This window comes from Oratosquilla oratoria, chromosome 28, assembly GCF_046742065.1.
Source record: "Oratosquilla oratoria isolate Oo_2021 chromosome 28, ASM4674206v1, whole genome shotgun sequence".
In the NCBI taxonomy this organism is placed as follows: Eukaryota; Metazoa; Arthropoda; class Malacostraca; order Stomatopoda; family Squillidae; genus Oratosquilla; species Oratosquilla oratoria.
In genome coordinates, this window is record NC_134804.1 from 5,112,444 (window position 1) to 5,127,443 (window position 15,000).

The 15,000-nt window shown below is 39.1% G+C and overlaps 1 protein-coding gene across 1 annotated transcript in view; it reads left to right on the top strand.

The window, feature by feature from the left end:
- LOC143040231 (anti-lipopolysaccharide factor-like) overlaps positions 1-15,000 on the top strand; it is a 42,542-nt gene that overhangs the window by 9,550 nt on the left and 17,992 nt on the right. Inside the window, exon 2 of the mRNA XM_076210943.1 lies at positions 12,597-12,661. Coding sequence (XP_076067058.1) covers positions 12,597-12,661 — 65 coding nt within the window. The remainder of the gene's footprint in view (positions 1-12,596; positions 12,662-15,000) is intronic.

The window sequence follows — 15,000 nt, forward strand, 5'->3', positions numbered from 1 at the left end:
TTATATTTAATTTAAAAATATATATATATATATATATATATATATATATATATATATATATATATATATATATATATATATATATATTATTTTGGCTAGGGTTAAGGGTTAAAGGGGTATGGGGGTGGGGGGTAACACACCACTACTGTAGTGTCCCCTTAACACGATTAGCACTTTTTGACAAAATTACTATGATTAAACAAACCATTGTATGTGTCCATAAATATTATTTATATTTGTGAAATTAATATTGTCACGAACTATGATAGCCTTTGTAAGGAGAAAGCATGTAAATGTAAAATGATTGTATAATTTTACCAAATGTTTAGATATTGGTTATTTTTATTTTACTTTTTCGAGGGCAGTAATATACTGAATTTCAAAGATAATGAAAGGTTAATTCAATTCTTCTCCTACGACCGAATATATTTTATTTCCAAAGGGCGTCTCCTTCCTCAAATTGATTTTTTCTTACTTTCTTAACATTTTATTTGTGTTACCTTTTCCATTGAATTATATTGATACCTGTAACTTTTCTCCACAAATTCTATCAAAATTAAAATGATCATCATTTACCCACAGCAACGCGAGGGTAATTTGGCTAGTGTGTGTATATATACATAATATATATATATATATATATATATATATATATATATATATGTATATGTATTTGTATATATATATATTTATGTATATATATACATATATATATACATATACATATATATATATTGATTTAAACTATGACAAATGTAACTGAAGGCGGAGGAAGAATACGAGGAATAATTGAAGAATTTTACTGCCTTAACGTTTAATGAAGTACATGTACACTTTATACACAGGCATATCATCTCACAGGGTGCCTATGAAAGGTCGTCGTGGTCGAACAAATGTTCCGAGAACGACGACCTTTCCTAGGCACCCTGTGTGATGACATGCCTGTGTATAAAATGTCCATGTTGTAATTTGTTGTTAAGCTTTGTGATCAAGACCCTATGGGTCGAAACGTTAAGGCAGTAAAATTCTTCCATTACCCCTCGTATACTTCCTCCGCCTTCAGTTACGCACACACACACACACACACACACACACACACACACACACACACACACACACACACACACACACACACACACACACACACACACACACACACACACACACACACACACACATATATATATATATATATATATATATATATATATATATGTATGTATGTATATACATATATATATATATGCATGTAGAATTAAATACGACAGCATTCTGACAATTGTTCAACTTTTTCTTAATGTTTTCTATTTGTCTTGTCAACTTTTTTCCAGTTGTAGGGTGAGCTGATACAAGTTCTCCATAGTTCTCCATTTAATATTCTCGAGCTTTCGTCTTCAAAGAGACATCATCAGGATTGACAAAATTTCTGCAATAATGAATACAAATGTTGGTACATATAAGTTACAAAATAAATTACAAAAATACAAATACAAATATACAGGTAGAACAAAAGATATATAACGAGAGTTATTACTTACGTCTACAAGGAAAGTACAAATGATATCCGAGTTCCCATTACGGAGTCTGGCTGGTCGTCTGGGTGGTGGGGGAGTGGGGGGTGGAAAGGGAGGGGGAGAGGGGACCTCAATGTAGCGATGTCTCAGGTTAGCGCTACTGTACAGCTTAATACTGGACGTCATGTCCGACTGAATGTTTATAGTGGGGGCAGAGTCCCTGATGTGGAATGCCTCCAAAAGTTTCAACCTTCTAGGGTCCAGATGGTACGCAATAATTTTGGTACATTGAACTAAGGTGTCTCTGTCAATATTTCGATTGTGATATTTTAAATAATGGTCCGTGATCGCTCCGTCCTGTTGGTGAAACGTTAGTCTTCGGCTGAGAGTACATCTGGTGTGCCCGACGTATGTGATATTGCGAGACGTACAATTCTCGGCTGGACATTTGAATAAAAACACCACGTTGGCTTTAGATGTAAAGTCAGCTCGACTATTACAGTTGTTTTTCATCACCATTGAACAGGGTCTAGGGTTACGATAGTATATAAGGACTCGGATCTCATGGTTCTCTTTAGTGGGGTGACAATTTTTCTTAATTATGTCCTTGATTGCTTTTTCATCTTTTTTGTAGGCATCACTGAAGGTGTTACGATAAAAAACGTTAATAAAATTAGGCTTATTGGCGCTTTGGTTGGACCCAAGTTCACACAGTAATTTATAGGTTATGCAGTCAAAATCACAGTTAGCATAACCATTATTGGTTATATATATATATGTAGATGCATATATACATATATATAATATACATATATATGTATATATATATATATATATATATATATATATATATATATATATAGTATATTTGTCGAGATATTGTGATAGGTTGGAAAAGGTGGGTGAAGAAGACAGGAATTACAATTGAAGTTTATTCAGAAATACATTTAGATTCTAATTCGTGTCTCCTTCACCCACCTTTTCCATATACGTGTATATGTACATATATATATATATATATATATATATATATATGTATATATATATATATATATATATATATATATATATATATATATATATATATATATATATATGACACACAGGAACCCACAGTCGGAGAAAATAAACTTCGAATAAAGAAGAATCCTATATTTCGGCTATCAACTGTAGCCCTCTTCAGGAAAGTACTTTCCTGGAGAGGGCTACAGTTGATAGCCGAAATATAGGATTCTTCTTTATTCGAAGTTTATTTTCTCCGACTGTGGGTTCCTGTGTGTCATTTACAAATGTGCTACTACATTTCTGTTTAGAAATTAATAGATATATATACATATATATATATATATATATACATATGTATATATATATATATATATATATATATATATATATATATATATATAGATAGATATATATATCAAGGACTACTATTACACAGGACGTGCGCACCCAGATTCCTGGCTCCGCTAGCGGAGGCCAGTGCTTTCTTTGTAACGAAACATTTTATATTGGACAAATATATCAAAACTAGAAACCTAACAAATATATCAACTATTGACTTATTCAATGCAGTATAAGTTAATATAAACTTTTATAGTGAAATAAGAAAAAATTTCTAAGTCACTATTATGCTTTGAAATGCCAATTTTAGCCGGACTAAGCAGGTATTATTGTATGAGATTAGTGGACACCAGGGTTGGCACGCTCTTTGTCAAGAGGATGCTTGGCTGTGGCACGGCAATCACCTGGAAACTCAAACAGCTTACAGTACTGCTGGTTTATATTGTGGTTGTCTGTGATAGACCCGATGACACGCCCACCTGCCCTCTCAACATCAGCTGCCGCCTCCTTCACACGCTCAAGCTGGTATGCTGCTGTAAGCTTGTGGAAGGGTGTCACAGAAATCATAATACTAGACCCTCTGTGCAGCGACTTCATCATAATACATTGCATAGAAGTGGCCTTGCAGTCTGGCTTATTCACTGCCATGCCACTCAGAACCCCACCAGAAAATGCAACAGTTGGCCGAATATGTACTTCATCTATCAAGAGAAATACATTCTTCTGCTGCAGTGTCTTCACTTTGGCAAACGTTTCCCTCATCACCTGATCCATGTCAATAGATGAAGTGATGTACTGCAGCTTGCGTTTCCTTGGCATCACCAAAAAGTCTCTGAGCTGCTCATAACTAACTACACTTGGGGTATAATTCAAGAGCAAAACAATAATCATTCATGGAAAACTGTTTCTGTGATAAAAATTCCAACTGACGTGTCAAAAATACCAGCTCCTCATTTTCGGTGTTTACACAGGCTGACGTGTGGGTTTGAAGAAGAGTGACAATAACCTCAATCTTTTTGTCAAACGGGATGTCATAGTTAATGGCTAAGCGCACAGCTTCGGCGAACTGACCATACGACCTCAAACCATTGTTGGGATGAAGTGTCTTACCCAGTGGTACACTAATGCCCTTCTTGAATGCACGGCAGATCAGTGGGCTACACAATGTGGGCGTATTTTCGACAATCACAGACAGTCTGCACTCACTGAAATTTTCTGTCATGAACAGACACACTAACCTTTCTTCCGATCTTGAAATAATTAAGTTCTTGTACCGCTTCTGTAGGTCACGTTCAGGTCTAAAAGCATCAAGTGAAGTAACCGTATCTTTCTGAAGAAAATACCTCAGTTGCTTGTCTTCGGCCTTCGCCGGGCGAGGTGCGGGTTTTGAAGATGGTAGACATGAAACAGGCACATTGAAGACACTGGGAGGGATCGCAGGTCGCGTAGAACCACCAGGCAATTTGATAGAAGACGTGTTGGGACCCCAGTGTTTCTCACAAATGAAAAATCTGTCAGAATCAACAACAAAGTTCTTACGTGGTGGCAGCACATCAATCCACCTCTGTCTTTCATAACGATCTTTTGGCAGTCGAAACACTCGGCATCTGTTATCCTTGTTATAATTACCGTTGCAGTTCACAACACGACACTTATTCGGCATTTTGAATACACAAAATCAGCAAGAACCTATGTAAACGAATACAATCCACTTCTAAATGCACCCACACGGGAAAGACGGAGTAACACAACCTTAACACCTCCATTGCTAGTAGCACACTGGACCAGTGTTGCCACTCTGGAAAATGATAAAAACCTAAACAGCTTGCCAAAAACTACATTGAACAAAAATCTACTAGATTCGAATTATATTACACAACATACACATGAAAACATTTTGAAGTTAGAAAACTGTATACATCAAACTAATTACCACTGCCTGTAATGGTGCAATAATCCAAACTTTCACAACCAATCACTAGTTAGTCAAGTAGACAACTATGAGCTAAACTCGTCACTTGTATGCAGGCATGACTGTTGTTGCATTGCTCTTTACGATTCTGCACTTAAAAATTTGCACAAACTAATAATTCGGATAATACAAACCTCAACCGTCCTGCAACCATCTATTTACTAATGTAACCAAGCAATCGCGCAAACATACTATAAGCAAATAACAAGTGCGCCAATTTGACAATTTCTATGGAGTTCGTATGATGATATACATTCAATTCATAGTAACTGTACGTGTGAATGTGTTATAGCTAATTTTCAAAACCTCTCAATGACAAACAATGCTTTCATGGAATATTTCAAAAAGTATTAGACAGAAATGAAGCAGAAAAATAACATTTTGCGAAAACCGATACAAACTTCGACGCGAGTGCGACAGCCTGCTATATTTTGTACTTTGTAGGATGGTTGCGTGATTAGTAGGCAGGGTTGCCAATTTAGCACTTTTGGTGCCAGATCTGCCACTATTTTTCTGTGTTTGGCTCAAACTTTTTCAATCTAGCATCTGGCTCCAAGAATTTGGCTCCGTAATGCAAAATTAAAAGTTTTTATTAGGCCCTTCAAAATATACTAGATTCTTGATATCCATGACGAAAAATCACTAGACTACTAGATTCAGGCAAAAAATAATAGATCTAGTGGGAAAACACTAGGAGCGGCGACTCTACACTGGACTGGCCTTCGCTAGCGGACCCAGGGATCTGGGTGCGCACGTCCTGTGTAATAGTAGTCCTTGATATATATTTATATATATATATATATATATATATATATATATATATATATATATATATATATGTATATATATATATATCATATATATATATTTATATATATATATATATTTTTATATGTATATGGTAAATCTTGGCAGCAGGTTTTCTTTTAAACATTTTTTGTTAAAAACAACTGTGCATTCGGCGCTACAAAGTGTCTTAAGTAGACCTTCAAGTCTTCTGAACGTAGATTTCTGGTTTTCACAGGACAGACGGAATAATAAACTTCCAGTAGACATTAGGAACTATTGTTGAGTAAAAGTATACAGACGTTTCGCTAAACGCAGTTAGAATTTTAATGTAATAGAAACAGGGAGTACAAGACATAATATACATAGAAAAAAAGCTCTGGGTGAGGTAACAACTTAAGACGCGGGGGGTGGTCACATTACATGTGTGGGATGACGGGGGATTTTGTCACATGTAGGGCAAATGTCCGTTGAGGGCCAAGTGTCCTCTCTATGACTCTGGTAGAATGCCGGAGAAGGACTTGGGTGTCGATGTGACTGGAAGGTATGTTGTTGTGGTTGAGAAGGCTACTAGTCCTTGGGAGGGGCTTCATGCTGGGTAGTATGGTAGAGGCTTCCACTTGTCTGTTCATAGTAGGTTGTAAGTCTCTTATGATAAGTTCTTCCAGAAAGAAAATCTAGATTTTTCTGATTCTTAAGCGAGAATGACGGTGTTGTCTTATAAAAGTTTCCTAGTGATTTGTGTGTTGTGTCTTTCTTGTAGATGTAGTTTGGGGCCTCCACTTGACAAGTGGGAAGATATTCTTCTCGACAATGTCGTTCTCGTTAGGCCAACGTAACAGTCGAGAGGCATGCAGTCCTCTAGGGGGCAGGAAAATTTGTATACTACGTTGGTGCAAGCGGGACCTTCGGAGCGAGAAGTGTTTCTTCCATACACCATGGGTTTGTCTTGGACTGAAAAATATTCCCTTTCGATTGACCCCATGAAAATTTTTGCAAAGAAGACTCCTAAGGGGGAACCCATCGCCACACCGTCAACTTGCTGGTAGAGGTTACCGCGGGGACACCGGAAGGCAGTCTCCATGGTGTAGATCTCGAGCAGGCGACAAAGGTGAATTTCAGGGATGTCTAGCTTTAGAGAAAATCCTGATCGGTAAATAGTGTATGGCAGACATGCTGACGATATTTTCATCATGTCTTCGTCAACACAAGAAAGAGAATCACTCCGTAACCTGTTTGAAGAAACATCAGGATTAAGATTCACAACTGAAGAAGACTTTCTTCCGCTTCTTGATGTATTGCTTCATTAAGACGACGACAACTTCTCCACTTCCGTTTTATGTTAAGCCCACCAACCCTGGTCTCTATCTTAGTGGAAACAATGAGTGCCCCCAACGATACAAAGACTGTACCATTAATGCCTTCTTTAGGGGGGCACTCACCCACTGCTCACGCTTGACCTCCACTCAAGCAGAAATAAACAGGGCTACTCAAGTTCTGGTTAATAATGGACATTCCAATCAAGACTGCCAGCGTGTCCTAAAAAGTGTCATCAACAAATGGTACCACGGGCCTCCCGCCCCAATAGCAGGCGAAGGTGAGATTTTTACCTTGTTTTACCGTGCGCAAATGTCCACAGCTTACAAGGAAGATGCGAAGGTTCTGAACACAATTATTCATCGGAACATAAAACCCAAAAGTGAGAATGACAAAGTTCGTCTCTCCATATATTAACGCAACCATAAAATAGCTACACTTTTAATTAGAAATAACACTTCTCGCTCCGAAGGTCCCACTTCCACCAACGCAATATACAAATTTCCCTGCCCCCTAGAGGACCGTACACCTCTCAACTGCTACGTTGGCCAAACGAGAACGACATTGTCGAGAAGTATGTCTTCCCACTTGTCAAGTGGAGGCCCCAAACTACACCTACTAGAAACACGCAACACACAAATCACTTTTCTTTCTGGAGGAACTTATCATAAGAGACTTACAACCTACTATCAACAGACAAGTGGAAGCCCCTACCATACTACCCAGCATGAAGCTCCTCCCTAGGACTAGTAGCCTTCTCAACCACAACAACATACCTTCCAATCACACTGACACCCAAGTCCCTCTCCGGCGTTCTACCAGAGACATAGAGAGGTCACTTGGCCCTCAACGGACATTTGTCCCACAAGTGACAAAATCCCCCGTCATCCCACACATGTAATGTGACCACCCCCCGCGTCTTATGTTGTAACCTCACCCAGAGCTTTTTTTCTATGTATATTATGTCTTATATTCTCTGTTTCTGTTACATCAAAAATGCTAACTGCGTTTAGCGAAACGTCTGTATACTTTTACTCAACAATAGTTCCTAATGTCTACTGGAAGTTTATTATTCCGTCTGTCCCGTGAAAACCAAAAATATACGTTCAGAAGACTTGAAGGTCTACTTAAGAAGCTTTGTAGCGCCGAATGCGCAGTTGTTTTTAACAATATTTATATATATATATATATATATATATATATGTATATATATATATACATGCATATATGTATATATATATATATATATATATATACACACACACACATATATATATATATACACATATATATATGTATATGTGTGTGTGTCTGTGTGTGTGTGTGTGTGTGCGTGTGTGTGTGTGTGTATGTGTGTTTGTAGCGCCGAATGCGCAGTTGTTTTTAACAATATATATATATGTATACACACATATATATATATATATATATATATGTATATATGTATATGTATATATATATATACATATATATATATATATATATGTATGTATGTATGTATGTATGTATGTATGTATGTATATGCATAACACGGAATGTGTCCCAGTGATTAGAGATACACTTTATCGAGTCCTGGGCAGTACTACATTTCAATTTCAGCATGCCGGCCTTTGAATGGCTTAGAATTAAAGTGCATTGTGGTTGTTGAAATACATAAGGGAAAGGAGAAGGAGTACGAAAAGAAGCTGAAGGAGGAGTGGGAGGGAGTAAAGGATAGAGTGGAGCTGGGTGTGGAGGAGGAATGGGGATGGTTCAAGGAGGGAGTCATAAAGTGTGCAAAGATGGTGTGTGGACCAAGAAGGACAGGAGAAAATAGAAGAAAGTGTAGTGAATGGTGGGATGAGGAAATGAAGAAGGTTGTAGAAGAGAAGAAGCGAGCTTTCACAGATTGGTTACAAAATAGGACGGGGGAGTCATATGAGAGGTACAAAGAAAAGAAAAGAGAAGTAAAGCAAAAGGTAAAGGAGGCAAAGAGGAGAGCAGATGTGAAGTGGGGTAAGAGTATGACAGAAAATTTTGAAAGAAATAAAAAAAATGTTTTGGAGAGAAATTAAGAGAGGAAGAGGAGGCGAATCAAGTAGAGAAGAAAAGGTAAAAGGTGCAGATGGAGAGATGATAATGGAAGAGAAGGCAGTAAGGGGAAGATGGGTAGAATATTTTAGGGAGTTGCTAAATGTGAAGGAGGATAGGGAAGGAAAGATAGCTGCAGTGGGAAATGCTAAGAAAATGAGAGTGATGAGTGAGAAGAATGGGGGAGAAAAAAGGAATGATGAGGTGAAGGCAGTTGTTAAGATGATGAAAGCTGGTAAGGCACCTGGTCTGGATGGATGCCATGCAGAATGTCTGAAAAAGGGAGGTTCAGTGATGGTGGACTGGCTGGTGAGGTTATTTAATGTTTGCTGGAGAGAGGACTGGAGGAGTACCTGTATAGTTCCTCTTTACAAGGGAAAAGGGGACAAGTGTGAATGTTTAGTGTAGTTGGGAAGGCTTATGGGAGGATCTTGATTGAGAGGATTAGGAGAGGAACAGGAGTAATTGGTGAGGAACAGTGTGGATTTAGGACGGGTAGAGGTTGTGTAGATCAGATCTTTGTGGTAAGATAGATATGCGAGAAAGCTATAGGAAAGGGAAGGATTTTTTTTTTTTGTGGATCTGGAAAAGGCTTATGATAGGGTAGACAGAAAGGCACTGTGGGAGGTAATGCAGATATTGCAGATATACGGGATAGGAGGAAAGCTTCTGGGAGCTGTCAAGACTTTTTATGAGAGTAGTAGAGCGTGTGTCAGGATTAGAAATGGAGAGAGTGAGTGGTTCGAGGTAAAGGTGGGACTTCGTCAAGGATGCGTTATGTCGCCCTGGCTGTTCAACTTGTACATGGATGGGGTGATGCCAGAGGTAAATGCAAGTGTAGTGGGTCAGGGATTGGAGATGGTTAAAGAAAATGGGGAAAAGTGGGAGGTGAGCCAGCTGTTGTTTGCGGACGACACTGCGCTTGTGGCAGGATCGGAGAAGGGATTGAGGAAGTTGGTGGCAGAGTTTGGGAGAGTATGTGATAGAAGAAAGCTAAAGATAAATGTGGGTAAAAGTAAGGTGATGAGATGTACAAGGGGTGAAAGTGGCAGTAGACTGGAAGTGAGCATTAAGGGAGAGCGACTGGAGGAAATGGATAGTTTTAGATACTTGGGTGCAAATGTGGCAGGAAAAGGTGGAGTGAAGGTGGAGGTAGAATGTAGATTGAGAGAAGCGAGTAAATGCCTTGGTGGATTAAAGAGTGTAATGAGGAATAGACATTTGGGAATGGATGCTAAGAGGAGACTGTATGAAGGAGTGATTGTGCCAACAGCACTGTATGGGGCAGAAACATGGAATATAAGAGAAGAAGAGAGAAGGAGTTTGAATGTGTTTGAGATGAGGTGTCTGAGAAGTATGACAGGGGTTACTAGGCTAGAGAGAGTGAGAAATGAGGAGGTGAGGAGGAGAACAGGGGTGGAAAAGGATCTGGGAGATAGGGTTGATGAAAGAGTATTAGGATGGTTTGGACACATGGAAAGAATGAATGAAGAAAGACTAGTAAATGAGGTATGGAAGGCAGATGTGGAGGGAGTGAACATGAGGGGGACGTCCTAGGATGAGATGGATGGATGGGGTGAAGGGGGCTTTGGGGAAGAGGGGAATGTCTGTTGAAGAAGGATGGGAGAGGACAGAAGACAGGGGTGAATGGAAAATGTTTGTATATGGATGATGTTGTGATTGCATGAGGTGGAATGGACGGGGGGATGGGGGGTGAGGTAGTATGTGTGAGCAAAATTTGACGCAGCCCGAAGGGATTTCTCCCCGTCCTCTCCTTTTATGCAATGGGGGTACGGAGAGGGGGTTCGCCGATTTAATGAAGCGGCCTTGCTGTGGATGTGCTGTGTCTTGCGACACTGCTTCTGACCCAGGGCAGTGGACAAGGTGCAGGGATGACCCGTCATCCAGGAGGTGCTCAGATAAGAGGGAGGGTGGAGGGGTGTGGAGTGTATTCGGGGATGGAATGGGTGGAAATTATTTTATGCCTTTCCCTTTTTGGCTACCTCCCTTGTAAGGGGGAAAAAGCCTTGGCATATGTATGTATGTATGTATGTATATATATATATATATATATATATATATATATATATATATTGCAGAAACCACAGGGAAATTAAAGTCGGAATACTGAACGTTTTCGTCTATTACGACATCCTCAGAGTACAAGAAAGAAAAAAAAATAGAACACAATATTTATACAGAAGAAAACTGGGAGAGGTTATAGCCAAACTAAGCCTTCGGACATTATCCATACATACACATTCAATTACACACGGAAATGTTAATGGTAATAATAATAAAAAAATACATACATATTCATATACACATGGAAATAAGAATGGTAATAGTAACACACAAATAAAAAAAAAATAAAAAAAACATGTGGCCGAAAGGTCCATAGGATATTTGGTACAATTAGGAAACTTGGTACTGCTTTACTATCCGATGATTATAAATTGTTTAGTTAAACCAGAACACAACGTTAAGAAAATTGTTGATTGTAATTCAGCTTTAGATAGGAACATCATTGAATCCTGTTTCATAAAGAACAATTTTGATAATAATATTAACTTGAGTTTAGGTTTATTTAAATGTGTATGCATTTTTTCATTTACTGTTACCATTAATATTTCTATGTGTATATGAGTGTGTATGTATGTATAACGTCTGAAGGTTTTATGTGGCTATAACCTTTCCAGTTTTCTTATTTCTATTAAATATTGTGTTCTGTTTTTTGTACAATTTGATAATAATATTAACTTGTGTTTTGGTTTAACTAAACAATTTTATAATCATAGGAGAGTAAAGCAGTATCAAGTTTCCTAATTGTACCAAATGTCCTATGGACCTTTCGGCCACATGGTTTTGTTCTTTTGAATTTTTTGTTTTGTTTTGTGTTACTATTACCATTCTTATTTCCATTTGTATGTATTTTTTGTATTATCATTAACATTTCCATGTGTAATTGAATGTGTATGTATGGATAATGTCCGAAGGTTTTATTTGGCTATAACCTCTCCCAGTTTTCTTACTTCTGTATAAATATTGTGTTCTATTTTTTTCTTTCTTGTACTCTGAGGATGTCGTAATGGACGAAAACGTTCAGTATTCCAACTTTAATTTCCCTATGGTTTCTGCAATATCTTTGCGTCACGCGTTATAGTGATTATTGTTGCAATATATATATGTATTTGTGTGTGTGTGTGTGTATTCACCTCGGATCTGCTGCAGCCTCTTTTCGAGACAGCCAGACACCACCCTACGGCAGTGAGCTCAGAGCTCACTGTGTGTGTGTGTGTGTGTGTGTGTGTTTGTGTGTGTGTGTGCGTGTGTACAAGTGTGTGTGTGTGTATACAAGGGTGTGTGTGTGTGTTTGTCTGTGTGTGTGTGTGTGTGTGTGTGTGTGTGTGTGTGTGTGTGTGTGTGTGTGTGTGTGTGTGTGTGTGTGTGTGTGTGTGTGTGTGTGTGTGTGTGTGTGTGTGTGTGTGTGTGTGTGTGTGTGTGTGTGTGTGTGTGTGTGTGTGTGTGTGTGATTCGTATATCCTTGCAGTCTATTTATTTGTGGTTTCGATTTTTTTTTTTTTTTTTTTCAGATTGATCGAGCCGAGGGCGATGTCTGGGCTACAGTAGTTCCTATATTGGTAAAAAAATTATCTTCGTAAGTGTTTTTTCTTTCTTTCTTTTTTAAGGTTTATCATCATACAAATAAGCCAAACGTCCGCCTCTCATTACACTTCCCAATCCCCCAAGGCACCCGCCCCTCTCAATCTACATTCCACCTCCACCTCCACTCATCCCTTTCCTGCCACACCCACACCCAAGCATACAAAGCCATCCTCCTCCAGCCTCCCTCCCCCATTATTCACCTCCAACCCGCTGCCATCCTCTCCCCCAGTACACCCTACCCCCACCCACACCCATCTTCAACTTCCCCTCCTCACACACCCTCCCAAACTCCGTCACCAACTTCCGCAATCCCTCCCCGATCCTGCTGCAAGCGCAGCGTCCCCAGCAAACAACAACCGGCCCATCACCCACCCCTCTCCACCCTCTGCACCCTCTCAAACCATCTCCATTCCCCGGCTCATCACCCCCGCGTCCAACCCTAGCACCATATAATAATGATAATAATAATATTTGCTCATTTTTATATGGGAGCAGTCGAAGAACGTGTATTTGAAGGAACAAAAAGACCTAAGGTGTATACTAGATACATTGACGACTGCCTCCTCTCCTTCGATACCCCACAATGCCTTGCTCTTCTAGTCCAGAAGTTCACAGAAAACTACGGAATAAAGCACAGATGGAAAACTCCCTTTCCTTGACGTCCTCGTTGATATTAACAACACCAAAATTAAAACCTCAGTGTTCACTAAGGCCACTAATAACGGGATTGTCATGAACGCCAGGAGCGAATGCAGCAGGAATTACAAAAAAAAGTGTTATTGCTGCATTTGCCAAAAGAGCTGTCACACACTGCAGCACCTGCCAAGATACTCACAACGAACTTGAACGCATCAGGTAACTCCTAACCAACAATGGGTTTCTCGATGCCAATATAGAACATGGTATTCGCCGTACAATAGAGAGATTCCTTGAAGATTCGTCGAAACAAAATTACCATTTGGAAATTATCAACATCTTTTATAAGATGTTTTATAATGAACACAACAAAGAAGAGGAAAAGACTATTTGCAGAACGGGACTGTCATGAACGCCAGGGGCGAATGCAGCAGCAATTACAAAAAAAAAAAAAGTGTTGTTGCTGCATTTGCCAAAAGAGCCTTCACACATTGCAGCACCTGGCAAGATACTCACAACGAACACATCAGGCAACTCCTAACCAAAAGTGGGTTTCCCGATGCCAATATAGAACATGGTATTCGTCGTACAATGGAGAGATTCCTTGAAGATTCGTCGAAACAAAATGACCATTTGGAAATTATCAACATATTTTATAAGATGTTTTATAATGAACACAGCAAAGAAGAGGAAAAGGCTATCAGAATAGTTAAAAACGGAGTTACCCCAGCACATAATATTAAGATAAACTTAGTCTGCTATTACAAACCAAATAAAACCGCGTCACTCATTACGAAGAACAACACAGCTAACTCCAGAGAACAGAGTGAAAACAATGTAATGTATAAGCACACATGCCAGACAGGGAATTGTGCATCCCTTCAAAATACTTACATTGGATTCACCAGAACTTCGCTAGAAAAAAAAGCTTTATCACCATCTTTACAATGGTGGAATTTTTGTTCACTACACATTACAACATGACAAAAGACCACAAACAGCAGATTTAAGAGATTATACTTCAATCATTTACTGAACAAATGATCACCGCAGACTACAAATAGCAGAAGCAGTTTTAATCGAAAAACTCGGATCACCTTTAAATACACAGCAGAATCAATTGGTAATTCCCTCAAAAAACAGACTAGAACACCATAGTGACGTTTGATCATAGCAGTTACGGACAAAAAATCACAGCCCATTCAGTGAGGTCATTCTGACTTGTGAACCCATGTCTCCCTTCCCAGTTTCACCTTCATCCACATTAACCTTGAAGAAATCTCCTTCCACTCCACCACACATTTACCCATCTCTTCTCTTACTAGTACGAGTATAGCCACTTCTTCTCTCCCTCATCCTCTCTTCACTCCTGACACCCTCCCAAATTCACACTCACCCCTCTCTTTCAAATTAGTTTCACTCATTGACACCATATCCATCTTTCCTTTCACAAACATACTTCCTATCTCCTCCATTTTACTCTCATCTGTTCTGGTTGGAAAGCCCCTTCCAAGCCCTCTTTTTTCCCGAATGTTCCCTTTGGAGCTAAAGGAAATAGGACGACTAGTGCTATCTCCGTCCCGGTTTTGTCGGCTTTTACGACTGAAGTGGGAACACTCGGTGGCAATATTCTTCTCCCCCACCTCAGGCTTCGGTGAAAAAAAGGAAATGAACATTCATAAAAGTGGTACAGCA